The sequence below is a fragment of the Hippocampus zosterae genome, chromosome 3, assembly GCF_025434085.1.
Source record: "Hippocampus zosterae strain Florida chromosome 3, ASM2543408v3, whole genome shotgun sequence".
Taxonomy (NCBI): domain Eukaryota; kingdom Metazoa; phylum Chordata; class Actinopteri; order Syngnathiformes; family Syngnathidae; genus Hippocampus; species Hippocampus zosterae.
The window spans coordinates 4,135,524-4,161,068 of record NC_067453.1 but is presented as its reverse complement, the minus strand read 5'-3'; the positions used below and the strand labels follow the sequence as shown (position 1 = coordinate 4,161,068).

General features: G+C 45.4%; 3 protein-coding genes across 6 annotated transcripts in view; 1 reads left to right on the top strand and 2 right to left on the bottom strand.

Annotated features, from left to right (window-relative positions):
• LOC127597709 (uncharacterized) overlaps positions 1-25,545 on the bottom strand; it is a 113,602-nt gene that overhangs the window by 10,734 nt on the left and 77,323 nt on the right. The gene's annotated exons all lie outside the window — the stretch shown is intronic.
• On the top strand, positions 165-17,988 carry ciapin1 (cytokine induced apoptosis inhibitor 1). 3 transcript variants are annotated; one of them, XM_052061018.1, is made up of 9 exons: positions 165-541; positions 5,541-5,703; positions 5,787-5,930; positions 8,492-8,571; positions 10,917-11,085; positions 11,921-11,994; positions 14,234-14,355; positions 16,456-16,534; positions 17,167-17,988. In XM_052061018.1, the coding sequence occupies exons 2-9, from the start codon at positions 5,547-5,549 to the stop codon at positions 17,275-17,277; spliced, it is 936 nt and encodes a 311-aa protein (XP_051916978.1). In that variant the 5' UTR covers positions 165-541; positions 5,541-5,546; the 3' UTR covers positions 17,278-17,988. The 3 variants fall into 3 exon arrangements, with proteins under 3 accessions (XP_051916978.1, XP_051916976.1, XP_051916977.1); XM_052061016.1 differs by having other exon boundaries at positions 169-541; positions 11,918-11,994; XM_052061017.1 differs by having other exon boundaries at positions 527-674; positions 11,918-11,994.
• Positions 18,100-25,545, bottom strand: part of prmt7 (protein arginine methyltransferase 7) — a 57,844-nt gene continuing 50,398 nt past the window's right edge. For both annotated transcript variants that reach the window (XM_052060872.1, XM_052060873.1), the window contains exons 15-17: positions 24,864-25,024; positions 18,509-18,605; positions 18,100-18,425 (exon numbers count right to left, since the gene is read on the bottom strand). In XM_052060872.1, the coding sequence (XP_051916832.1) occupies positions 18,267-18,425; positions 18,509-18,605; positions 24,864-25,024 (417 nt within the window). In that variant the 3' untranslated portion in view covers positions 18,100-18,266. The remainder of the gene's footprint in view (positions 18,426-18,508; positions 18,606-24,863; positions 25,025-25,545) is intronic.

Here is a 25,545-nt window from a genome sequence, read left to right as displayed (position 1 = left end):
GGAGTGTTTTGTTGTATTACGGTGGGTTTTTAATTCATAAAAATATTATATTGGTCTTGCAGAGAAAAACGTAAAATATGTTTTTGTTTGCCTTTGGTCCTTGCGTCTGTGCCGTAGGTTACCAAACACGGCCGATCTCCTGCGCATGCCCGAGCAGCAGTGATGGGAAATCCGGGTCTTCTCAGAGAACTGGTCCTTATGCCTCGGCTCACTGAAAAAAAACAGCTCTTTCGGCTCTCTCACACACATTAATCTGTGTGTGATTGTTCCGCGTAGAGCTACGAAAAATACAAAGTACAAAAAAAAACTTATTAGGGCCCGAGCACACTGACCCGGTTGCTGGACAATCGCAGGGCGCACAGACAAACAAACATTTGCGCTCAGGGATCAGAGTGTTCACTCAAAACTGGAGTAGGAGAAAACCCACGCAGGGACGCGAAGAACACGCAAACTTCACACAGGAAAAAGGAACTTGATCTCGTCGTTCACTTCAAGGAGCCGATTCAAAGAGCTGTTTTGTTTGCAACCGGCACATGGACTAGTGAGCAGCTCGTACAAGGGTATTGGTAGAGGAACCCTCGCGATGCTAAGTGTTTCGTTTTCAACCGACAAGTGATTAGCGAGCTGATGGTACGGGGGTCTTGGTAGTTCGAATTTGAGACTTCGAAACCAGCGTAAGTCACAGCGTGCCAACGTATCTGTTTAAATTAATACCAGTCACCGGGTTTTTAATAACTCTATAGGATTTATTCGTAACCCCCTACATTTGCCTTATGAATTTGTCTTGCGCTGCTCCGGTCTTTTTGCGAACCATGCGGTTTGACAGTGACAAAACAAAGCTAAATAGTGTGTTACGTAAGTTTGTTGTAGGTGACATGATGCAGTAGAAGATATTTGAATTGGTAACTGGTGGCAGCACGGGAGCTAGTTAACCTTGTGTGAGATCAGAGAATATGCTGCGTTTGTTGGAATTTTATGTTGGTTACTGTTTGAAAGATAATACGATACTCTCGGCTAATTTAGCATAACGACACTAAATTGTCACATTGCTAGAGAATAGCTGTGTTCGTAATCACCTCTTATCCACAATTATGAAGTTGTCATTTGAAAATGTGATCACTTGGAGAGATTACTAGAAATAAAGTCTTACCAACATTTTTTCCTGACCTGCGCGTTAGGTCGTTGATACTAATTATAGTCTAGTATATATATATATATATATATATATATATATATATATATAATTCCCACTTTAGTTGGTTGAACAATGGCACATATTTTAGAGTTCTGGACCTGAAACCTGTTCAAAATTTCTTTGTGACGAGAAAAACAGTTTGCAACCATTCAACAATCGTTTACAACCTAGGAAAGCCCCCCCCCCACACACACACACAGAGCTCAGTGAGACACAGTGCCGTGAAAAAACATTTGCCCCCTTTCCTGATTACCAATTTTAATATCACACAGACAACCCAATGAAATACAAAATGTAGTGTTCAAATTCAATTCAATATATTAAGCACAAAAAAAAAACTTTCTGACCCTCTGCGAAAAACTAATTGCCCCCTGAACCTAATAATGGGTTGTGCCAACCTTGGCAGCAATAACTGAAATCAAGCATTTGTAATAAATGGTGAGGAGTCTTTCACATCGCTGTGGAGGAATTTTGGATTTTTGGTTGAATTGCATCACACCACCATATTGAAGGGTTTTCTCGCATGAACTGCCCGTTTAAGGTCACAACACACCATCTCGGTCAGATTCAGATCTAGACTTGGACTTGGCCACTCCAAAGCCTGCATGCATATACAGCTCAAATGTTCGGCTGAATAAAAAGGCCACAAAGCTAGATTTTATTCTTCCAAAGTTTATTTGGCATTTCATTAAATGGAATAAGGCTGCAATTAATAATTATTTTAATAATCGATTAACCTCCATCCATCCATCCATCATCTACCGCTTATCCGGGGCCGGGTCGCGGGGGCAACAGCTTTAGAAGGGAAGCCCAGACTTCCCTCTCCCTAGCTACTTCTTCCAGCTCTCCCCGGGGGATCCCGAGTCGTTCCCAGGCAAGCTGGGTGACATAGTCTCTCCAGCGTGTCCTGGGTCTTCCTCGGGGTCTCCTCCCGGTGGGACATGACCGGAACACCTCACCGGGGATGCGCTCAGGAGGCATCCGAATCAGATGCCCAAGCCACCTCATCTGGCTCCTCTCGATGTGGAGGAGAAGCGGCTCGACTCTGAGCCCCTCCCGGATGACTGAGCTTCTCACCTTATCTCTAAGGGAGAGCCCGGACAACTTGCGGAGAAAACTAATTTCAGCCGCTCTATCCGGGATCTCGTTCTTTCGGTCACGACCCATAGCTCGTGACCATAGGTGAGGGTTGAGACGTAGATCGACCGGTAAATTGAGAGCTTCGCCCTTTGGCTCAGCTCCTTCTTCACCACGACAGACCGATACAACGTCCGCATCACAGCAGACGCTGCACCGATCCGCCTGTCGATCTCCAGCTCCCTCCTACCCCCAATCGTGAACAAGACCCCAAGATACTTGAACTCCGCCACTTGGGGTAAGATGTCCTCCCCGACCCAGAGGGGGCACTCCACACTTTTCCGACTGAGTACCATGGTTTCAGATTTGGAGGTGCTGATTTTCATCCTAACCACTTCACGCTTGGCTGCGAAACGCTCCAGTGAGAGTTGGAGAGCCCCGTTTGAAGGAGCCAACAGCACCACATCATCTGCAAAAAGCAGGGATGCAATACTGAGGCCCCCAAAACGGACCCCCTCAACGCTTCGGCTGCGCCTAGAAATTCTGTCCATAAAGGTTATGAACAGAATCACCGACAAAGGGCAGCCTTGGCAGAGTCCTACCCCCACTGGAAACGATTCCGACTTACTGCCGGCAATGCGAACCAAACTCTGACATCGGTGGTATAGTGACCAGCCCGTATCAGGGGGTTCTGTACCCCATACCCACGAAGCACCCCCCACAGAACTCTCCGAGGGACACGGTCAAACGCCTTCTCCAAGTCCACAAAACACATGTAGACTGGTTGGGCGAATTCCCACATACCCTCAAGGACCCTGCTAAGGGTGTAGAGCCGGTCCACTGTTCCACGGCCGGGACGAAAACTACACTGCTCCTCCTCAATCTGAGGCTCGACTTCCTGACGGACCCTCCTCTCCAGCACCCCTGAATAGACCTTACCAGGGAGGCTGAGGAGTGTGATCCCTCTGTAGTTGGAACACACACTCCGGTCCCCCTTTTTAAAAAGAGGGACTACCACCCCGGTCTGCCAATCCAGAGGCACTCTCCCTGTTGACCACGCGATGTTGCAGAGGCGTGTCAACCAGGACAGCCCCACAACATCCAGAGCCTTGAGGAACTCCGCGCGGATCTCATCCACCCCTGGGGCCTTGCCTTTTTAACCACATCGGTGACTTCAACCACAGAGATAGGAGAGCCCACCTCAGAGTCCCCAGGCTCTGCTTCCTCCAAGGAAGGCGTGTTGGTGGAGTTGAGGAGGTCTTCGAAGTACTCTGCCCACCGGTTCACAACGTCCCGAGTCGAAGCCAGCAGCGCCCTATCCCCACTGTACACAGTGTTAGTGGTGCACTGCTTCCCCCTCCTGAGACGTCGGAAGTCGGCTTCCATGTCCTCACCGAACTCTTCCCACGCTCGGGTTTTTGCCTCGGCGACCACGGAAGCCGCGGTCCGCTTGGCCAGTCGATACCCGTCAGCTGCCTCTGGGCTCCCACAGGCCACAAAGGCTCGATAGGACTCCTTCTTCAGCTTGACGGCATCCCTTACTGCTGGTGTCCACCAGCGAGTACGGGGATTGCCGCCACGACAGGCACCAACCACGTTACGGCCACAACTCAGATTGGCCGCCTCAACAATAGAGGCACAGAACATGGTCCACTCGGGTTCAATGTCCCCCGCCTCCCCCGGAACATGGGAAAAGCTCTGTCGGAGGTGGGAGTTGAAACTCCTTCTGACAGGGGATTCCGCCAGACGCTCCCAACAAACCCTCACTATACGTTTGGGTCTGCCAGGACGGACCGGCATCTTCCCCCACCATCGGAGCCTACTCACCACCAGGTGGTGATCAGTTGACGGCTCCGCCCCTCTCTTCACCCGAGTGTCCAGAACATGCGGCCGCAAATCCGATGATACAACTACGAAGTCGATCATCGAACTGCGGCCTAGGGTGTCCTGGTGCCAAGTGCACATATGGACACCCTTATGTTTGAACAAGGTGTTCGTTATGGACAATCCGTGACGAGCACAGAAGTCCAATAACAAAACACCACTCGGGTTCTGATCGGGGGGGCCGTTCCTCCCAATCACGCCCCTCCAGGTATCACTGTCATTGCCCACGTGAGCATTGAAGTCCCCCAGCAGAACAAGGGAGTCCCCAGCAGGAGTACTCTCCAGCACACCCTCCAAGGACTCCAAAAAGGGTGGGTATGCTGAGCTGCTGTTTGGTGCATATGCACAAACAACAGTCAGGACCCGTCCACCCACCCGAAGGCGGAGGGAGGCAACCCTCTCGTCTACCGGTGTGAACCCCAATGTACAGGCACTGAGCCGGGGGGCAATGAGTATGCCCACACCTGCTCTGCGCCTCTCACCGTGAGCAACTCAAGCATGGAAGAGAGTCCAACCCCTCTCGAGAGAACTGGTACCAGAACCCAGGCTGTGTGTGGAGGCAAGTCCGACTATATCCAGTCGGAAATTCTCTGCCTCACACACCAGCTCGGGCTCCTTCCCTGCCAGAGAGGTGACATTCCATGTCCCAAGAGCTAGCTTCTGCAGCCGAGGATCGGACCGCCAGGGTCCCCGCCTTTGGCTGCCGCCCAGCTCACATTGCACCCGACCCCTTTGGCCCCTCTCATGGGTGGTGAGCCCATGGGAAGGGGGACCCACGTTGCCTCTTCGGTCTGTGCCCGGCCGGGCCCCATGGGTGTAGGCCCGGCCACCAGGCGCCTGCCAACGAGCCCCACCTCCAGGCCTGGCTCCAGAGGGGGGCCCCGGTGACCCGCGTCCGGGCAAGGGAAACCTAGATCCATTTATTTCAATCATCATTGGGGTCTTTGAGCCGTGCTTTGTCTGGCCCTCACCTAGAACCTGTTTGCCATGGGTGACCCTGCCAGGGGCATAAAGCCCCAGACAACTTAGCTTCTAGGATCATTGGGACACACAAACCCCTCCACCACGGTAAGGTGACGACTCACGGAGGGGTGGTAGCAGAGGATGGTTACGATCCATCGACCTCTGGCTTATGGGCCCAGGAGGAAGATTCCTGTTGCTCATTTTGTTTGTTGATGAAGGAACATTTTTTATTTAAAAACATGACATTACTTCGAATTGACAGTCCAGAAAATGAAAAATAATTACAATTATCATAAATGATTCAGTTATAATCGATTAGCTGTTGTTGAGTCAGTACAAAACCTACCAATGAATCAACTTGACCATTTAATGATGTTTTTATTGTTCGTATAAATCCATTTGAAGGGAATCTTCCTTCCAGGTGATCATGGCGGACCTTGGTATCAAAATGGGGGATAAGGTGCTGTTGGTTTGGACTCAGCCGTCATCACCTACCACTCTAAAACACTTTGCAGAGGATCTGAGGGCCATTGTTGGTGCAAGTGGCAGAGTTTCAGTGGAAAACATGGAAATGTTCTTGCAATGTAAGTATAACCTACAGTATGACTCTACTTTTGTCTGATTGTCATCTCACTAATAAGTTGAACATTTACCTTCTTCTCCTTAGCCTCCTATGTTGAATCCTCATTTGACTGGGTGCTATCTTGCGTTCTGTCAGACAGCTTTTCCACCCACACTTCAGAGACTCTGGCAGAAATGGCCAGAGTACTCAAACCTGGTGGGAAGCTAGTTCTGGATGAACCTGTTACAGGTCAGATGCATTTCTAATGATCTGCATTAAAATATAAGTACAGTCAAACCTCGGTTTTCGACCAAAATCCGTTCCAAAAGGCTGTTCGAAAACCCAATTGTTTGAAAACCGAAACCATATTATTGACGTTATAGACGTTATATGACGTTATATAACAGACGTTATTGAACACGTCTGCTCACAATGGTTAACAACACGAGGAAGCATCACTTCCTCGTCTACCCGAGGAAGCGTCACTTCCTCGTGTAAGGAAGGCAAGAGGAGTCAAATGTTGCATTCAAGTGCGCTGAGTTTGTTAGAGAACCGAAATTTGTTCGTCATCCAAGGTATAAAAAACGCGAAATGTTGGGTCGAATGCCAAATTGGTCGAGAACCGAGACGTTCGAAAACCGAGGTTTGACTATATATCTTTGTACAGCGGGGGGAAGTAATTACTGTATTTGATCCCCATGTTGGATTGCTTATTGATTAATCATACAGTAATAGCTACAACATGAGTCAAAATGCATAAAAACATTTTTGAGATAATTATGTACATATATATCTTTGTTTAGTGAAATTTGTGTTGAATTGGCTGGTGTCCATGGGGTACACAGCTGGGCACAATCAAACAACAGACTCTACAATAGCTTCACTATTATTATGTGGAAGAAAAAAAATGCTGATGATGATAATAATAATAATACATTTTATTTGTCTAGCTCTTTAAAAGACACTCGCATTACCTTTACTTTTAACAACATTCAATAAACATTTAGGAACTGAGAACAGAAACCGTTGAGGCTTTCTCGGAATTCTTTCCCATTCTTGCATGATGTTTAGCTTCACCTGTTCAACAGTCCGTGGTCTCCGTTGTTGTATTATACGCATCATAATGCGCCATTTTCCATGGGAGACAGGTCTGGACTGCGGGCAACCAAGTCTAGTACACGCAGTGTTTTACTCTGAATTCATTGCTCTTGTAACACGTGTAGAATGTGGTTTGGCATTGTCTTGCTAAAATAAGTAGGGGCATCTATGAAAAAGACATCACTTGGATGGCAGTAGATATTTACCCAAACCCTTTGAGCAATAATGCATCACAGATGCTGCCTTTTCAACTTTGCATGCTCAACAGTCTGCATGATGCTTTTCCTCCGGAAGAGGCGACGTTCACAATTTCCAATGTGGTCTCGTCAGACCGCAAAACACTTTTCCAATTTGCATCAGTCCTTAAATGAACTTGGGCCTATGTTGATAAATGGATTTTACTTAGCATAGTAGAGTTTTAAGTTGTGATGGTGTGACATTGGTTTTCTGATGTGGTGATATCCTTTACACCAGGCATGTTAGGCTCCAGGCATGGAGGGCCACCGTCCTGCCTGTTTTCCAGTTCCTCCCGGCTGATACACACCTGATTCAGGTGATCAGCTCATCAGCCAGCTCTGAAGCAGCATTAGAACGATCCTGGTTATTCGAATCAGGTGTGTTGCTCCTGGGAGAGCTGGAAAACAGGCAGGACATCGGCCCTTGAGGACTGGCTTTGGACACCGCTGCTTTAGACATTGATTTTGCTTTTTGATGCAGTGCCACCTGAGGGATCGAAGGACACACACATCCAGTGTTGGTTTTCAGTTTTGCCGTTTGCATGCAGGGATTTTTCCAGATTCTCTTACTGTAGATGATGAAATCCCTAAATTTCTTGCAATAGTATGTTGAGGAACATTGTCCTTAAACTGTTCAACTATTTTCTCACGCAGTTGTTGACAAAGAGGTGAGCCTTGCCCCATCTTAGCTTGTGAATCAGGCAAGCTCCTTTTCTTCCCAATCATGGCACCCATTTGTTCCCAGTTAGCCTGTTCCCTTATGGAATCTTATGAACAGATGTTTCAACGGCATTTCCTTTCGGCCAACTGTCCCAGCTTTTTTGGAACGTTTTTCAGCCATAACATTCGAAATAACTATTTGCTAAACACTCTCGCGCTTGCTTTCGCTATAGCATGTGACACGCCCCCCCCCCCGCACATACCAAGCACAACAGCGTGAGGAGACACTGATCAGGGAGTACACAGCTGACTAGACACTGATCAGAGTCAACCACGTTGCTGGGCGGGGCTGCACAGCCAATCCAATCACAGGAGAATGACAGGACGAGTGGTCGTCCTGTCATTGGGCAATGTCGGCGCCGGGAGCCAATCATGAGCACAGCCATGTACAAAACCTCTGAGTCATTCAGCATTTTTTTTCTGAATTCAGTACTTTGGGGAAAAAAACACGATGTAGTGAATCCGTGATAAATGAAGGCACATTATAGGAATTGGGTTTGTAAATCGTAATAGCCACAAGTAATGGTGACTAGAATCGGCAGACTTGGCAAGTTGTCAACACCATGGCTAGTATCGGTCCAATACAGTACCTTTGCCTGGTCTCGATACTCGCACATCCCTAGTTGACAAGAAATATCAAAGAGAAAACAAATGACAACTACCCCATTTATAAAATGGATTCACTTACTGTATTTTGATGCGTGCGATCAGTTTCCCATCCTAAATGAATTCAGATTCTCTCTCGTTTTGCTTCAGGAGTTGACTCACAGAGTGTGAGGACTGCCGAGAAGCTGACGTCAGCTCTCAAGTTATCAGGCTTGATGTCAGTGACAGAGGTGAGTATAGTTGGAGATGACCAACCAATACTGATTACTGTGAAGTTAGAACCGTTGCACAATTGGAGTTAAACCAAAATTCGGATCAAAAATATGTCTCACAGTAAAAAAAAAAACCTTGAGAGATTTACCTGTCATGAGATCTATTATTCTGGAAAAAAAATCTGCAATCGCAGAGAGAATTTTTTGAACAAAATTAGACTTTACTGTACATTTACTGTTAACTACCCGTGACAAGAGGCGTTTTCCTTTAAGGCTGAGAGTTGAAACCAAGGCACCACCTTTACTGTCTGCTTCTGGTGCTCAACATCACATCCAGAACATTTTGAAAATAGGCATTGTTCTGCTTCTTATCCATGGCTTCTGTGCCAGAAGGAAGCCTCTTCTAAGGATGATGCACATGAAAGTTGCCAAACACTTAACTAAAGAGAAGCAGAAAAAGAATTTGGATTACTGGAACAATGTCCCCAGGTTTTTGGAATGTCAAGGCGTCTTGACACGACATTGATTTTTGAATCACGCCGATTGCAAGCTGAGAAAAGTATTCATCACAACCGCAAATGCAGCCCCCTAAACAGACCGTTGCTTTATGATTGGTCTACCTCATCAGTTGTGCGGCTCTGAGCAAATCAGCTGGCTCGGGACAAGATGAATTCTGGGGGTTTGTGAACTCCCAAATATGGAGGGAATTCATCTTGCAAGCAAGTTTAGACGACCTGTTCTCCCACCATTGTTAATAATTTCTAAAAACTATACTTTGCGTACAGTCGATCATTGAAATCAAAATCTAATCAATACAACCGTGACTGATTCTGAAAGAAAAGAATATCTTGGAATCTAAAGTTGACATGTACAGTTCTTGTCGCCTTTCTTGGGATATCGTCTGTGGTTACATGTCCTGGAATGCACAGTGGGGTTCTCCCCAGGTTCTTTTGGCAGTAGGGTTGGGCAATATATAATCAATCGTATCGTCAATGATCAATTTTACATTCATCCATCCATCCATCCATTTTCTGATTTGCTTCTCCTCACAAGAGTCGCGGGGGGTGCTGGAGGCGATCCCAGCTGTCTTCGGGCAGTTGGCAGGGTACACCTTGAACTGGCTACCAGCCAATCACAGGGCACACCGAGACGAACAACCTCCCGCACTCACAGTCACACCTAGGGACAATTTAGAGTGTTCCATCGACCCGCAATGCATTTTTTTGGAATGTGAAAGGAAACCTGAGTACCTGGAGAAAATCCACGCAGGCATGGGGAGAACATACAAACTCCACACATGAAGGCCGGAGCCGGAATCGAACCCTGCAACCCTGCACTATGAGGCCGACGCGCTAACCAGTCAACCACCGAGCCACCCCAATTTTACATTATTGTGTATTAACACTGTCTCAAAAGAAAAGATGAATGAGTCCATTGATTAGCTGTGAGGTAGGAGAAACTGAATCTGTGTGCAGAGATCGGGGGTCGGCAACACGCGGTTCCAGAGCCGCATGCGGCTCTTTAGCGACATCTAGTGGCTCCCTGGAGCTTTATAAAAAATGTTTGAAAATGGAAAAAGATTTGGAGAGGCTAATATAGCTCAAATAGATGTAGATTCGTGTTGCAGCTCTGAAAAAGGAGAGCTGTGGTGTTGTTATTTTTAAAACCTACACTTTATTTTTGCTTTTAACAGTCTCGACAAACACAGACACGTCTGCGTCCGACTGCGTGCCTTCTCTCTTCTCTTCAACTAGAGAGGCGTTCAAAGACAGCCTCTGAAAAACGGAAATTCATGATGACTTCACTGACACTAAGAAAAGTGAAAATAATGCACCAAAACAAAAAAAAATCAAGCGAGGAAAACACAAAATAAATTTGATGGGGGCGTTTGTGAACACACAACATAGGAATGAATAACAAACAATTCTGAGACAGTCCAGTCTCCTACATACATACAGCATGTGTTTCCTTAGAAGGCTTTTATTTTTTGTGGCTCCAGACATATTTGTTTTTTATTGTTGTTGTTGTTTTTTTTGTCCTAGATGGCTCTTTCAATTTTGGGTTGCTGACCCCTGGCATAGATGGTCAAGGAGGAGGGGGGGATAGACCGCCATTTTGCGAATCAGTCGGCTGGATTCAGTCACATGACTGTGGGACTAACTAAGCAAAACACGGCATTGTTTTAAATTTAGGAAATGGAACATTAGTATTTTCTGAGTGACCCCAAACTTGAAAATGGCAATAATGTCAGAAACATCACAATTCAATCATTTTCTAAAATAGTTCAGCCCTAATTTGAAGTTCAACTTTTATTCCCCATTAGTTGTTTAACTGCTGTTGTTTGAATCTCGTTTTCCCCTTAGGTTAGTAACACACAACTGAGCTCAGAGGCTTTGAACTCTCTCCGAACAGCTGCGGGCTACCATGGGAACATGCTGTCAAGAGTACGCTTATCGGCAGCCAAACCAAATTTTGAGGTCGGATCATCCAGTTCACTCAAGTTGTCATTTGGGAAAACTGCTCCTCAGCCAGGTATTGTGGGTATAAAACAACCTGTAGGCAAGGCATCGGGAACAACCTGTTCCCGATGCCTTGCCTACACATTGACATTGATTCATTGAACATCACAAAAATCACACATTTGGCTCGTATTGCTCTTTGCTTTAGATCTTAAATCAGGGGTGCCCAACCTTGTGTTGCCAAAGATCTACTTTTCGATCAACCAAACTTCTGCGATCAACCCGTGACCGCAGACGTGCACATACATTCACACACACTTACAATACAATACAATACATGCTGATTTATATAGCGCTTTCACAACAGCGGCAGCTGTAACAAAGCGCTTTACAAAACAGTTAACATAAGGTAAAATAATAAACACAACACATAACATAAAACACAGACAGTCCTAACCACTTTTCCGTCACACGCATGCCCTGATGAGCAACAGCAGCTCTAAGTATGTTGCGTTCAGGAAAACACGGAGCTGCGACTAGCAGCCCATACTATATTTTTAAAACCTTTTGTATCTTGAAATTTCTTTTGTAACAAGAGGCAATATTTTCCTGTTGAGGCATTTCGTAACTTCAACATTTCGTATGAAGAGACATTCGTAAGTAGAGGTACCACTGTACTTGATTATTCAATAAAATGTTCACTAGGATCCTCAAAGACTAAACTATACAGTACAGGAGATGTAATCCTGCCTTCAACTTTCCTGTTTTCTTCCCGTGTTTTTATTGTTTCATAAAACCTAAGTCATCAAGCTTGAGAAATTATGATGTAATATTTTATATATTGGATTATATTATGTCTTTGGCTCGTTGCATGTAAGGTTAATCATTGCCATGATGTATCTCAGCAGAGAAAATAGCTCTGGATCCAAACACAGTCAAAATGTGGACACTATCAGCGAACGACATGAATGATGATGACGTGGTAAGTTAGTTTGCGACTTTGATGTCACTTTTCCATGGGCCCAGTTTGACATCATGATGGCTTTGCTCGGCCAGAGTGGTTGCTTTTCTTTCATTGCTTCACGGATGACACTTAGCTCTATTTCTAGTGCAAACCCATCATTTCACTCCCACCATCTCCTCCCCTTCTGAAATCAACTCCTGGCTCGCCTATGACTTCACAAAGCTTAACAGCAACAAAACAGAAGTTCTTCTGTTTGGAACTAAATTGATGGCAGAGTTTGATGGCAATTGATGGCAAAGTTGGCAGTTTTTCTATTTCTGTTGGCCATTCCCTAGTCTGCCCTTCCACTTAAGTCAAGAGTCTGGGTGTCATCCGAGACAGCATACTCTCCTTTAATCAGCATATCAATTACATAACCTGGTCAGCCTACTTCCACATTTGCAACATCAGTCAACTCCACCTTTCCCCTCAACCGCTTCTGTCACCGCCTTCTTTTGATGGCAGTGCAGACACCCGCAGCGGCTTCTCTTATTTCATGTTGTCTTGAGAGGGAAGAAATTTCATCTGTGCTGTATGTTACCACATTTGACAATAAAGTTGTATCCAATCCAATCCAACCTCCCGTCTCGACTACGGTAACTCTCCACCTTGGCCTCCCTCTCAAGTCTGTCCGAATGCTTCAACTGGTGCAGAACTCAGCTGCATCCTCACAAGAACACCAACCTTCCATCACTTCACTACCTGTTCTCCAGCAACTCGACTGCCCCCGGTCAAATTCCAGATCCTATTTTAGCTGCTTCTCCTTACCTTCAAAGCCATTCATAACCTTGCCCCTCCATACCTGTCTGACCTCCTCCACATCACCACTCCAGTCCACGCCCTCAGATCCTCCTCCATCCCACCTGACTGTTCTGTTTCAGCACCATGAGGAGCAGAGGCTTCAGCCACTCTGCTCCCCAGCTTTGGAACTGTCCTTCATCTCACCTTCACAACTCTCGCTTAACACCTTCAAATCCAAATTCAAAGCTCACCTATTTAAGAATGTGTTGTTTCCATTCTTCTTATTATTGTTACTCAGAAATACTATTATTGTCAATCAAATTTTCTTACTTCTGTATACCTCTGTTTTAAGTGTTGGTTATTGTGTTGTTGAGGGCCTCAAAGGGTACTTCCAAATTTAATGCATTATTATCATTGTTATTATTACTGTACTAGCTGGTTCGCCGCCCTCCGGGCGGCTCATCGGCTAGTTCCTGCGGAAGGCTGGTAAGGTGGTGGTTCGCCGCCCTCCGGGCGGCTCATCAGCTAGTTCCTGCAGAAGGCTGGTAAGGTGGGCCTTCGGCCCACAAAAATGTTGTTGCTTGGTTCAACTTTTTGTTCATCTTCATTGCTTATCGCGAAAATAAAGAGATGTTTAGCTCTACTAAATAACTAACAATTTCATTGCAATGCTTGTGGGTAGACAACATTTTTTCGCTAAGATGCCCACGCGATCGTAGTGAGCCACTGCCTGAGCAGCGCAGTGGCGGCGCGCAGTGGCGGCGCGCAGTGGCGGCCCGCAGCGGCGCGGTGAAGTAGGTACGTTTTGAAAAGGGACAGACGGAAGGACAGACCGCGTGCGGGACGACGCGCAATATATATATAGATTATGATTGTGAGTCATCAATCCCGCTTTGCTCTCACATCCACACTTTGAAGAATAGTATCCCATTAATGCACCGGTGGCCATCTTGGAATAGAATGCCAGCCAAATTTTATTTTTCGCTAGCACTTTTTTTTTTTCTTTAACATAACCCAATAGGAACACTCCAGCCGATGTTCCATCTAAGCTGTGCACTTGCTCAATTGTGCACCGTTCTCACCCCATCCGCGCATGGCAAGTGTACACAGCGCATCAAAAAAGATTCTAACCTCAGGTGTGTTGGCATTTTTGTATTTGCCTCATACAAAGAAATTGAAGAATTGATTTGCCACGTCATTAAAATGGAGTGGGAAGAAAAACGAACAAATTAATGAATTTGTTTTTATCAATGCAAAAACATTCATCACTTAATTTGACTGTATGTTGTGACTGAGGTTGATGACTACACCAACTGTATGACTTGCCTGATGTGTAGTAGGGACTTGGTTGAGGTGCACCGCAGTAGCTAGTTAATTGGTTGAAACTCGAAGGTTAAGACTTGAGACATGCACATGTCTCTTATGTCTTATATCTTATATCTCACTTACTCGCACCTCCTCTGCCCTGTGCTACCAGGACTTAGTTGATTCTGATGCTCTGCTTGATGAAGAAGATTTGAAGAAGCCAGACCCAGTGTCTCTTAAAGCCCCCAGTTGTGGAGCGGGTGCAAGCAAAAGGAAGAAAGCCTGCAAGAACTGGTACATTTCAATATTTGAATTAACTTTATTTCGGGTGGGGGGGGGGGGGGGGGTCCTCCACGCATTGGGATCCAGACAAAACACCGTTTTGAGTGCTTTAATTAATAACAACGTGACAAGTGGCCACCATCTTGGTGGAATTGTCTAAAACCAATAGAATGAGCACTTCAAACTCCTGTAAAATCCTCCATAAGAAATAAATTCATGAATAAAAACAATTGACGATTAAAGTTCCATCCCTGTTGTAACTAGAATGAGTATCGAACTCCGGTACAATTTTAGCCCCAGTGTGGAATTATTTCTGATTGGAGTATCGATAATATCCACCCTTAATAGTAGTGTTAACTGTTTTAGAGAATTTACTCACCTTTTAGAGTAATCAGAATCATCTTTATAAGATAAGATATCCTTTATTCGTCCCACACTGGGGAAATTTACAGCCTCCAGCAGCAAGAATGTATGTAGAAAGAAGAAAGGAGAGAGAGAGAAAAAAAAAACAACAAACATCTTTCAATTAAATACAATATGAACACAATGGATAAATCGCAGTACTATTTACAATTTTACTTCACATAATTTAATTATTATTATTATTATGATTGTTATTTTTTATTCATCAGCCTGACAGCAGTCGGTAGGAACGAGCGTCGGTATCTCTCCTTCTTGCAGCGCGGGTGTAACAGTCTCTGGCTGAAGGAGCTACCAAGTGCTGTCAGGGCGGGCTGGAGGGGGTGGGAGGGACTGGCTATCATAGCTTTTAGCTTAGTTAGCATCCTTCTGTTGCCCACCTCCTCCAGAGTGTCAAGGGAGCAACCCAGGACAGAACTGGCCTTCCTGACCAGTCGCTCGAGTCTCTTTCTGTCCCGGGCTCAGTTGCTGCCTGACCAGCAGACAATGCCATAATGGATGGCCGAGGCCACCACCGAGTTATAGAACGTCTTAAGGAGTGACCCCTGAACCCCAAAAGACCTCAGTTTCCTGAGTAGGAAGAGTCGGCTCTGTCCTTTCCTAATCAGGGTGTCCGTGTTTGTAGACCAGTCCAGTTTGTCGTTCAGAAGAACACCAAGGTACTTGTAGGAGGTCACCCTCTCTATGTCCATACCCTGGATGTTCATCGGTGCTGGTGAGGACTTTTTCCTGCAGAAATCCACAACCAACTCCTTAGTTTTCCTAGGGTTGATCTGGAGGAGATTCTGCTGGCACCAGTCCACAAAGTCCTTTGTCAGTCCCCTGTACTCCCGATCGTCCCCTTCTGTAATGAGGCCAACTTTATTTGGCTTTATTGGCCAAGTATGAAAAACATACATGGGTTTTTTTTCTCTGGTTGTATGAATTACACTAATACTGCAATAACAAGCAACTATGATGAACAAAGACATGACAAAAGTATCGAAAGACTTTACGTCATGTAAGGGTAGCATTGTGCAGTAGTACCACCCAATGACAGCTGTGCGACAGTGTGTAGAGTCATCGAGCAGAGATAGTCATCAGTGATGCGATACAATACGATGATGGTTGTGCAGTTGGTGCAGATAAGTGTCACAGCTTGTTTTTTTTTTTGAGTGACCAGTAGCAGTAATTGTAGTCCAACTTTGAGGTGTGCAGTTATGCAGAAAGTCCTTGAGCGCTTTAAAGTGTGGTATTGTGGGATATTGAACAATTACATTTGTTCAAGTATGTAGAGAGCTGGAACAACAATGATTATCGCAGTAATACTGTCCCACAGTCGATCTGGATTGGTGAAACGGGAGTGCTCAAGGCAGAAGGAAATCTTACTGAGAAACCAAAGCATAATTTGTGTAATAGATTAATAAAAATTAAATGTCTGCCAATTGTTGCTCAAAGCGAAGGAGGAAGAGTACCATTTCTTTGTAAAATCACTGAAGTAACATGTTGTAAAAAGTTTCATTTATTCCAAAGCTTCATGAAATGTAAGTTCCTATTTACATCTGATGAGAGCAGACAGCTTGAATTTTTTTAAACCTCAGTTGGACCTTTCAGTTCGAAGGACCCCTGTGATGTATACTATATGTCTGAAATGCATGATTGTTCTCTGCCCTGTCCACAAAGTGATGTCTGATGATACTTATGTTTGTGCAGTACATGTGGCCTTGCTGAGGAACTGGAGGAGAGTAAAGCATACCCGAAGACAAATCTTCCAAAGTCTGCCTGTGGAAGTGTGAGTGCATTGATAGTTTAGCAGGGACATTTTCAAGATCGGTGCCCGGTGGTCCATTGGTTAGCGCGTCGACCTCCCAGTGCAGAGGTCTCTGGCCTTCCTGTGTGGAGTTTGCATCTTCTTCCTGGGCCTGCGAGGGTTTTCTCCGGGTACTAGGATTCCTTCCACATTCCAAAAACCTTCATGGCAGGCTGACTGAACACTCTAAATTATCCCTAGGTGTGAGTGTGGGCGTGGATGGTTGTTCGTCTCTGTGTGCCCCATGATTGGCTGGCAACCGGTTCAGGGTATCCCCGCCTACTGCCCGAAGACGGCTGGAATAGGCTCCAGCACGCCTCGCGACCCTTGTGAGGAAAAGCGGATTGGAAAATGGATGGATGGATTTTCAAGATCTTTTTCCATGTCAAAATTTTCAGCAAAGTGTGTGTGTTGCTTCCTTCACATTTTCTGACGGATTCTATTTGAGTGATTTCTTGATTCAACAAGTATGGTGGTAATCGGGTTTGGGTGTGGCTTTTGAAATTGAACTCACCGTTAACAAGGAGCGGCAAATACCTTTTCACAGGGTCACATTTTTTTTTTTTTTTTTTTTTATACTTTAGTCTGATAAAGTGTCTTGCTCTCTTTCTCAGTGTTACCTTGGTGATGCATTCCGATGTGCCAGCTGTCCATACCTGGGGATGCCAGCATTCAAGCCAGGGGAGAAGATTGTGTTGAAAAACAGCACACTGACAGATGCTTGAAACTCCAAGTCTCACACATCCAGCTCTGTGCTTCAGTATCATTACAGCGATTCACAGCGCCACACTGACGCCAACCCCTTGTTTCTCTCAGAACAAATAGCTGTTAAGGGCTCAGTGCTTGTCGAGAATTCTAGTTTTAGGTTCGTTCCAACAAAACACATTTGTATTATTTCCCCATTGCTCGAAACAGATCATACGAAAGCGTATTAAAAAATTCTAAATAACATAATTTGCTAAATTTCATGTTGAAAGAACACGTTTTGCACCACAAAATGACAACAAATTCTCTCTGGTCAAGGTCACTGGCGGAGCCCTTAATGTGATATTGAGCATTTTATTTTTGTCTTGTGTTGCAGCAAGCTATATGCTTCTCTATGATCCATATACTCAATCTTATAATATTGGACAGGTCACAGTGAAAATAGTGCCCGTTCATTTGTGTAAATTATTTTGATCTGCGTGGAGGAACTAGAAACAAGAAAACAAGGGATTTTTTTTTTTGCAGTAAAAAGCATGCAGAACTCTGTCTACAAAAACCACAACAAATAACTTCTGACATGTTTAAATTAAACGAAGCCTAAATGATAATTTGGCAGCCTATTTCTTTGTCACTGTGTTATTCATGAAATGACTTGTTTGCCAGTGTACACTTATTCATCAGCAAAACTACACATGTGTAGTCATTAAAATTAAACGCTGCTTTCACCAACAGACCTTTTGGGATTCATTTTGTGGAGAGAAAACGTGTTGGTTAATAATTATCACATTCAAAGATATGGACTCAAGAAAACATAACACACACTACTTCTGAGGCATCTTACATTTAAAAAATGTTTTCATTGTCAAATCTTGCAGTGCATTAAAGTAGAATACAGTCAAACCCAAGTCCTGCACAGTTATGCTCCTTTAACTGTTTCCACACACGTAATAAACATCGGTCATTTTATTCTTTCCCAACTAAGGTGAAAAATGTTTTCAATTCATCCATATCAATGGGACTTGACATTGAAGTCCATCTTGACCTCTCCTGAACTTGGTTCAAAGGTGAAGTTGTATAAAACAGCAGCTCTGTCACTGCCCGAGTCCTCCCATCTTGATCTGAAGAAATATACTCCCTGTTTACTGTGACGGCTCCACTCACAGTGGCCCTGCAATAAGTAGCACTCAACATTCAAATTTTCCAACACCATATATTTTGAGTTCATTGCCAAAGAATAAACGTGCAACATACCTGCTCACCGATTGGTTCGGTTAAGCCCACACTCACTGAGATGTTCGGGGTTAGGTGGTACACCAACCACATCGCTACACCATGGCAGTGGCCACTCCTGAAAACAGAATGAGCATGAAGCTCATCAAAGGAAAAACGGGGCAACTTGCATTTTCTATTCTGATTGTTCTAATAGCGAACAAGTCGGCTGAGACCTGTCCTCGCTGACTTTGGGGACAACATGGAAACTCAAATGAATGAGGCGTTGAGGAATATTGGACTTAACCCTGGAGAAACCACGGCATCAAATTTGGCCCCAAAAATTCTGCTACTCAAATGCTAACCTTCAATCCCAAAGGGTCAAATTTGGCCCTAATCCTAAATTAGGATTAAATCATTAAATATTTGAAAAAAACATTTTGGTGTTCAGTGAACATATAGCAGTTATGTAAAATTCATCGTTTTCCAGGGTGAAGCTGTTCGACTATTTTCTCACGCAGTTGCTCACAAAGAGGTCATTCAAGGAAGCTCCTTTTTGAGCCAATCATGGCACGTGCCTGCTCACCTGGTGGACGTTCCAAAGAGGTGTTTGATGAAAATTCTTCAATCTTTTTTTTTTTTTTAAAGAAAATCTTACAATGTTTTTACGTCGCTAGTAATTAAACAAAACACATTAAATAAAGCTAGGGAGAGGGAAGTCTGGGCTTCCCTGCTAAAGCTGTTGCCCCCGCGACCCGGCCCCGGATAAGCGGTAGATGATGGATGGATGGATGGACATTAAATAAAGCATTCTAATTTCATAAATTTGACAAAGTAATCGTTTTCCCAAAGTGAGATCCTGAAGAGCGACAAACCCGGAAGTATGATGTCACTTCAAGGACAACTATATCAGGGCTCAATATGGAAAGTGTACCGGGCCAGTCAGAAATTGAACCGCAGTTTCAAACATATCTGAGGGGATCCAGGTGTTTGAAGAGTTGGAGGAAGAGGAGGTTGTTGGCAAGATCTATGTTGACCCTATATGCCCTCGCATGGTGGGATGCCTCCATGTGGCGCGAGGGGGAACGCCGGGGGTCTCGAGCCCCTGCTGCGGCTGAATACCGACCAGCTGACGGGGAAGGAGGAGGGACCTCACCGGAAGGAGAGACACCCGATGCTCGCCCCGCCGGAACGCAGGGAAGTGGGAGTAGCCGGCGCACAACCCTCCTTAAACAAAAGTCAGGCGAGGGCCCTTTCAGGATCCGCACGTGGCGCGACGAGGTGGGAAAAAGGTTCCTCAGGGGGCGAGTTGGGGATGGTGAGAAGGAAGAGCAAGCAAGGCGGGATGGACAAAAGACATGTGGGAGGATGGGTGAAAGACAGACTGGTGGGGATTCACCCCCATCCAGGCTCTGACAGTAAGAGGGGAGCGAGGAGCAGAAACAATAAAAGAAGGGGAGACAGGAGGAAAGGAAGGGCAGGACAAGAAGGGGGAAACAGAACTGAAGCTCGGGGTAAGAATGGAGAACGAGTGATAGTCACATGGAATGTGAGGAGATTGAGTGTGAGAGAAACATTTAGAAATAAGTTGAGGAGAGTAGCAGAAAGAGTCAACAAAGAAAAAATGGAAGTGGTGCTGATGACGGAACTAAAGGCAGAAGAAGCCGGGGTGGTGTGGTTTGGTGAGGAGGAGGAACAGGTAGCGCTTGTTCATGGGAGGAAAGCCAGAGTGATGTTGAGGGAAACGGCATTAAGGATGTGGATAGAGGAAGGGCAACAGAAGTGGCTGGGAGAGAGAGTGGTGGCGGTGGTGCTGGGAGGGCTCAGGGTGGTAAGTCTACCAACCGAGCTGGGGAACGGACGAACGAGAAATGGAGAGATGCCGACGAGATATGGGGAGTCGGGTGGCGATTGGGAGGGACTGAAAGACTGGTAATTGGAGGAGACTTCAATGCAAGTGTGGGAACGAATGTGAAGATAGGAGGAGTGTGTGGGAGGCATGGGTTGGGGAGGATGAATGAAGCCGGAAGGGACCTAATAAAATGGTGTCAGGAGCACAATCTGGCATATGTTAACAGCTATAGGAGGTTTAGAAGGAGGGGGATGTGGCGACACATGGCGAGCGGGAAATGGTATGAGTTGGATGGATTTCTGGTGAAAGGGAATGAGAGACACCGCATGGTGAAAAGGATGTGGTTGTCAGACCATAGGCCGGTGTGTATGAAGGTGAATGGGAAGTGGAAGAAATGAAGGACAGAAGAAGGGGGAGGAGGGAGAGGAGTGAAGGATATGAATGATGATGACTGGCCATGTGCAAGACTGCTAGATTTGCGAAAGGTGTATCAGAGAGTGAGCAAACCAGCGTTGTGGATGTTGCTTGAACGGTATGGGTTGAAAGGCAGATGTCTGGATACCATTATGGACCTGCATGAGACGACAGAGTATAAGGGAAGTATGAGTATGAGGGGAAGGGAGGGAGTGAGTGGAGGATGGATGCCAGCGAGAGGGCTGCGAGAAGGATGCTTTACATCACCGATCCTCTTTAACATCTACCATCAGGCGGTGATGAGGCAGGCACTGGCGGCGAGGAACCGAGATAACAGGGAGGAGAAAATGGTGGTGTGGAGGTGGATACCAGGAGGGTCATTCGCAGGTGAACATGGCTGGGAGAGAGGGAGCTCGGAAATAAAAGAAGTGAGTTATCGAGCGCCTTGTTTGCTGACGACACTACTATAGTGGGAACGAAAGGAGAGATACACGACAGTGTAAGGAGAGTGAAAAGTGTGATGACTCAGTGGGAAGAGAGGAACAATGAGAAATGAAAATGAAAATGCTGGGAGTAAAATGCATTGAGTGGAAAATCGAGAGGCGAGTGTTGCAGAGAATCGGACATGTGATGCGTATGGGAAATGAAAGACTAACAAAAGCTATGGTATTGGGATGGTGGGAGGAACTGGAAGGAAGATGGGGCGCAAAAGGAAGACTGTGTTGTACTGGAAGAGAGTGATGAGGAATGGACTGGACGGAGGTGGAAAGATTGACGAGTGACAGGGAAGGATGGAAGCGGAGAGTGAGCGAGCTAATGGATCACCTGTATAAATGGGAAAATCAGAAAGGTCACAGATATGAGGTGGGAAGGAACGAGGAAAGACTGGAAAGGAATGTTAGGAGAGTGAATGACGGGTTGGTATGTCGGTATGAGGGGTGCGGAAAAGTGTGCAGGAGTAGAGCTGGTCTAACCATGCACGAAAAACGCATACACCGCAGAAACGAGGAACAGGTAGAGTTTGAGTGTGGGAAGTGTGGGAGGAGGTTTGGGTCGAAAGGGAATAAAATAAGTCACAAAAGGGGTTGCACGGGAGGAGCGTATGAGGATAAGGGAGAAAGGAGACAGTGCGGAGGGTGTGAAAGGTGGGTGACGAAAGCAAACTATGCCAGACACGTGAGAGGGTGTGAAAGAGTGGACAGAGAGAATGAGGTGGAGAGGGGAGGAGGGAGAAGGGAGGGAGCGGGCGTGGCGCGCGGAGGGGGGGACGAAGGGCGAATGGTGAGGGAGGTCGCCGAGGGAGAAGGGTGGCTTGCGCGAGGTGTGGGAAGGAAACATTGGCGGGGAACCTTGCGAGACACCAACGGGATTCGTGCCGGGTGTGGGACCCGGGAGGGGGGGCAAGTCCGTGACGGGAGCCGACTGCCCAGGATCGGATCGGACCCATATATGCATGAGCCAGATGCTCGGGATGCGGAAAACGTGCCCAAACGGCCGGACATGAGGCGGATATGAGACTCATGGGATTGGAAGAATGCTAGGCTATATAGGCTGCGGTTATTAGCCTAGCGTTATTGTTTGTAATTTGATGCTGATGCTGTAAATTGCGCACACTAAGATTACCGATTTGGTACTGCTCGCACTGAGCAGACGTCATTGTGGGTTGGTGTCCTACGCTGTCATTGCCAAGGTAGTTTTGTTGCGCTGTAGGCCGCGTGCACATTATTTTGGTAGCATTGTTAGTTGTAAGCCATTACCCGAGGATTCCATCCATGCAGTTGGAATGTTTTCGAAAAGGAATATATCCATGACCACATATCACATTTTGAATCAATTTTTTTGAGAAACAACAGCCAGAGTTATTCATTAATTATCACACGTACCTTTTTTGCAAATGCGCTTGAGAAAACAGAAGTCTTCTCAGTGCTTGTAACAAAGAATGCTCGTCGACACCGGCGTGAAATTCATTCTCATTCTCAAAACTGTCATTCCAATTTTCAGATGCATTTACATGCATTACTCTTTTCTTTTGGCTACTCAAACAACTGGTTGCCTGAATGTGAAGAACCCTGGTGTAAACATATTGTGTTTAACTTTCCTCAGATAATCCCTTCTTTGGTAATCAATTTGTGTGGAACATTCTGTACTGTTAACTGTATGATTGTTTTCTGTACGAAAGTACCATATTGTCACGACTATAAGGCGCCATTAAAAGTCTTAAATTTTCTCCAAAATGGACAGGACGCCTTGTAAAGTGTCCTTGGGTGTCTTGAAAGGCGCTTATAAATAAAATGTATTATTATTATTATTATGCGGAGCGTCTTTTGTATGCGCTGAGTTCCAAAATCTGACTGACAGCCGACACGCTGTTTATATAGAGAAAAGGCGGAAGTGACTCTGGCCAGGCATGCGGGAAAGAAGTCGGCCAATCAGGGAAGGGTGGGCGTGTATATATACATCTATGGAGAGGGAGAGAGAGAGAGAGAGAGAGAGAGCAGACGTGAGACAGGACAGGCATGCTGGGGAGCAGTCCGCCAATGGGTGAAGGGTGGGCGTGTAAGTGGACGCTAAAGGGACGTCGCAAGCAGGTACCAACACCTGTATAGAGTGTGGCAATGTGCATTGTTGCAAAACAACTTCGGTTTTGGTTTCTAAGAACCCCCGAAAATAAATTCGACAAAGAGACACGCCTACGAAGCTCAGTTCAAACTTCAAGCCATCGGTTATGATTTTGGCATGCGGGCCCATCTCACAGCAGCGGTGAATAACCAAGTCAAGCAAATGAACTCTGAGCTTATCGTTATTCCCGGAGGCTTGATTAAAGAACTCCAACCGCTGGACATCGGCATCAACCGGGCGTTCAAAGTAAAGTTGCAAACGGCATGGGAACAATGGATGATCGATGGCAAACACAACTTTACAAAGAGTTAGAGGCAGCGCTGGGCGAGTTACGCCACAATTTGCAAATCGATTGTGGCTACTTGTACGAACGTGTCTGCTTGCACTGTTGTTCGAGTTTTTGGCAAAGCCGGCATCATTTCTGTGGAGCCACAAGGCAATGAGAGTGACTCTGACAACGAGAGGGAACGCGGCGTTTTTGATGGATTACGGTACTTGCACAATTGTTCAATTCTTTCTACACACACATGCGCTGCCACCATGTTTCGCTCTGTTCTTTACTTTCAAATGTGGGAAAGCTTCACACGAGAGAAATGTTGACTTTGCTGTTGCTGCTCCTTCTTTCCGCTCGGCAATGCGTAGCAACTCACACTTTAGCATGTGATGCGTTCAATGACAACTGGGATGTGCAGTCCTCTGCTTCTGATACAGAGGATGAGGACTTTGATGGATTTCTGGGTGATGATTGATCGAAAAACGTGAGAACATCGTACGATGGCTAAATAAAATACACCCGAACTTAGGCTTTCGTTGCCTTTTTAAAAACGTGTTTTTAGCGTGTACTGTATGTCTTGGCATGCTACCGTATGCTTCAAGCTAACGTGTTTTTAGCGTGCGCGCATGCATGCCGTATGTTTATAAGCTGCCGTATGTTTTACCACTTTAAAACTGCGGCCAATCATACAGTGCGTTTTGTCTATGTGTAAAATACAGAAATAGCACCCATTTACGAGATTGCGCCCAACCGTACGGTGCGGCGAATGGTCGTGAAAATACGGTACTAAGAAAACAATCAAAGACATAAGTTAAGAACTACTCTGTATTTAAATCAGCAATAAATTGGTTTCTTCAGTCTATCTGCTTCTAATTTAAATTTCAATGTCAGAACACAGTTCAATTAACACTGTTGAATTTGAACTGTAAAGTAATTTACCCTCAATCAATGGGTCTTGAATTTCCTTGAAAATGTTACCTTCATTTTCAGCCTTTCGAAAGGTCAATGTAGTTTTTAACCTGCTATACTATCTGATGCACATTGACAAAAAATTCAATGTGCCAGTATCCAAATGCGGCAGTGCCTTAAGGGATGGGAGGGCCCTTTACAGCTACCCTGCAGCTCGAGTTCAACTATGTTTTTATTTTGTTGATGAAACAGAAAATATTTTCACACTCTGTATACACTTTCGAGCAGGATTTAAAATGGTACTGCTGTCATCGTTGTATCGTGCATACCTTATGAATGGTTGAGAACCTTGGCTGATGATAGGCTGCTGAGGGACACAGTGTGTGAAGTTAAAGGTCATGACAGCTGTAGATTCAGTCAAAGCACGACATGGATATTCCCACAGAGGGTGGGGCTCTGCCTCACGAGACTCCTGGAAATCCAGTGACTTCTGAAAAGACAGAAGAGCATTTTGGTAAACCCTATACTAAAGGGAATACTTATCATTTTACATCAAATGAGGATCTCAACAAGCAACAATATAATATATAAATACTTACTTTTCAGTCATGCAGTCCAATCATAGCTATCAGTGTAGCAGTAGATGTCTGAGTACCGATACCAGCAGCGATATCTGTCTATTTCGGTGAATGAGTGACTTGGGATTACGACTGATACCAGTCACCGATACAAAGACGCCCCCTTGTGGTGGTTTTACTTTTGTTCATTTATTCCAAATAAATCCTCAATTTAGAGTTTGTGGTTTCTGTTTTAATTTGGACTTTAATTCCCTGTTGTAAAGTGACTGCTCTGCCCCTTTGTCAGAAATAAACAAAATGACTTTCTTGAAAATATTATCTTGAGCCATTCGGATAATTTGGATTTATGGTTTAATAGAAATTTTATGCATCAAAAGTACAAGTTGATACCGGCAGTGGTGAGTACTCAAGAGTTGAGTACTTAATACTGGTA

Bases quoted from the DNA above. Each gene is read 5' to 3' on its own strand.
- ciapin1 (XM_052061016.1), top strand. From the start codon at position 5,547: ATGGCGGACCTTGGTATCAAAATGGGGGATAAGGTGCTGTTGGTTTGG. The intron at 11,995-14,233 runs GTAAGTTAGTTT...CTGTGCTACCAG, and splicing joins ACATGAATGATGATGACGTG to GACTTAGTTGATTCTGATGC. The intron at 16,535-17,166 runs GTGAGTGCATTG...TCTCTTTCTCAG, and splicing joins CAAAGTCTGCCTGTGGAAGT to TGTTACCTTGGTGATGCATT.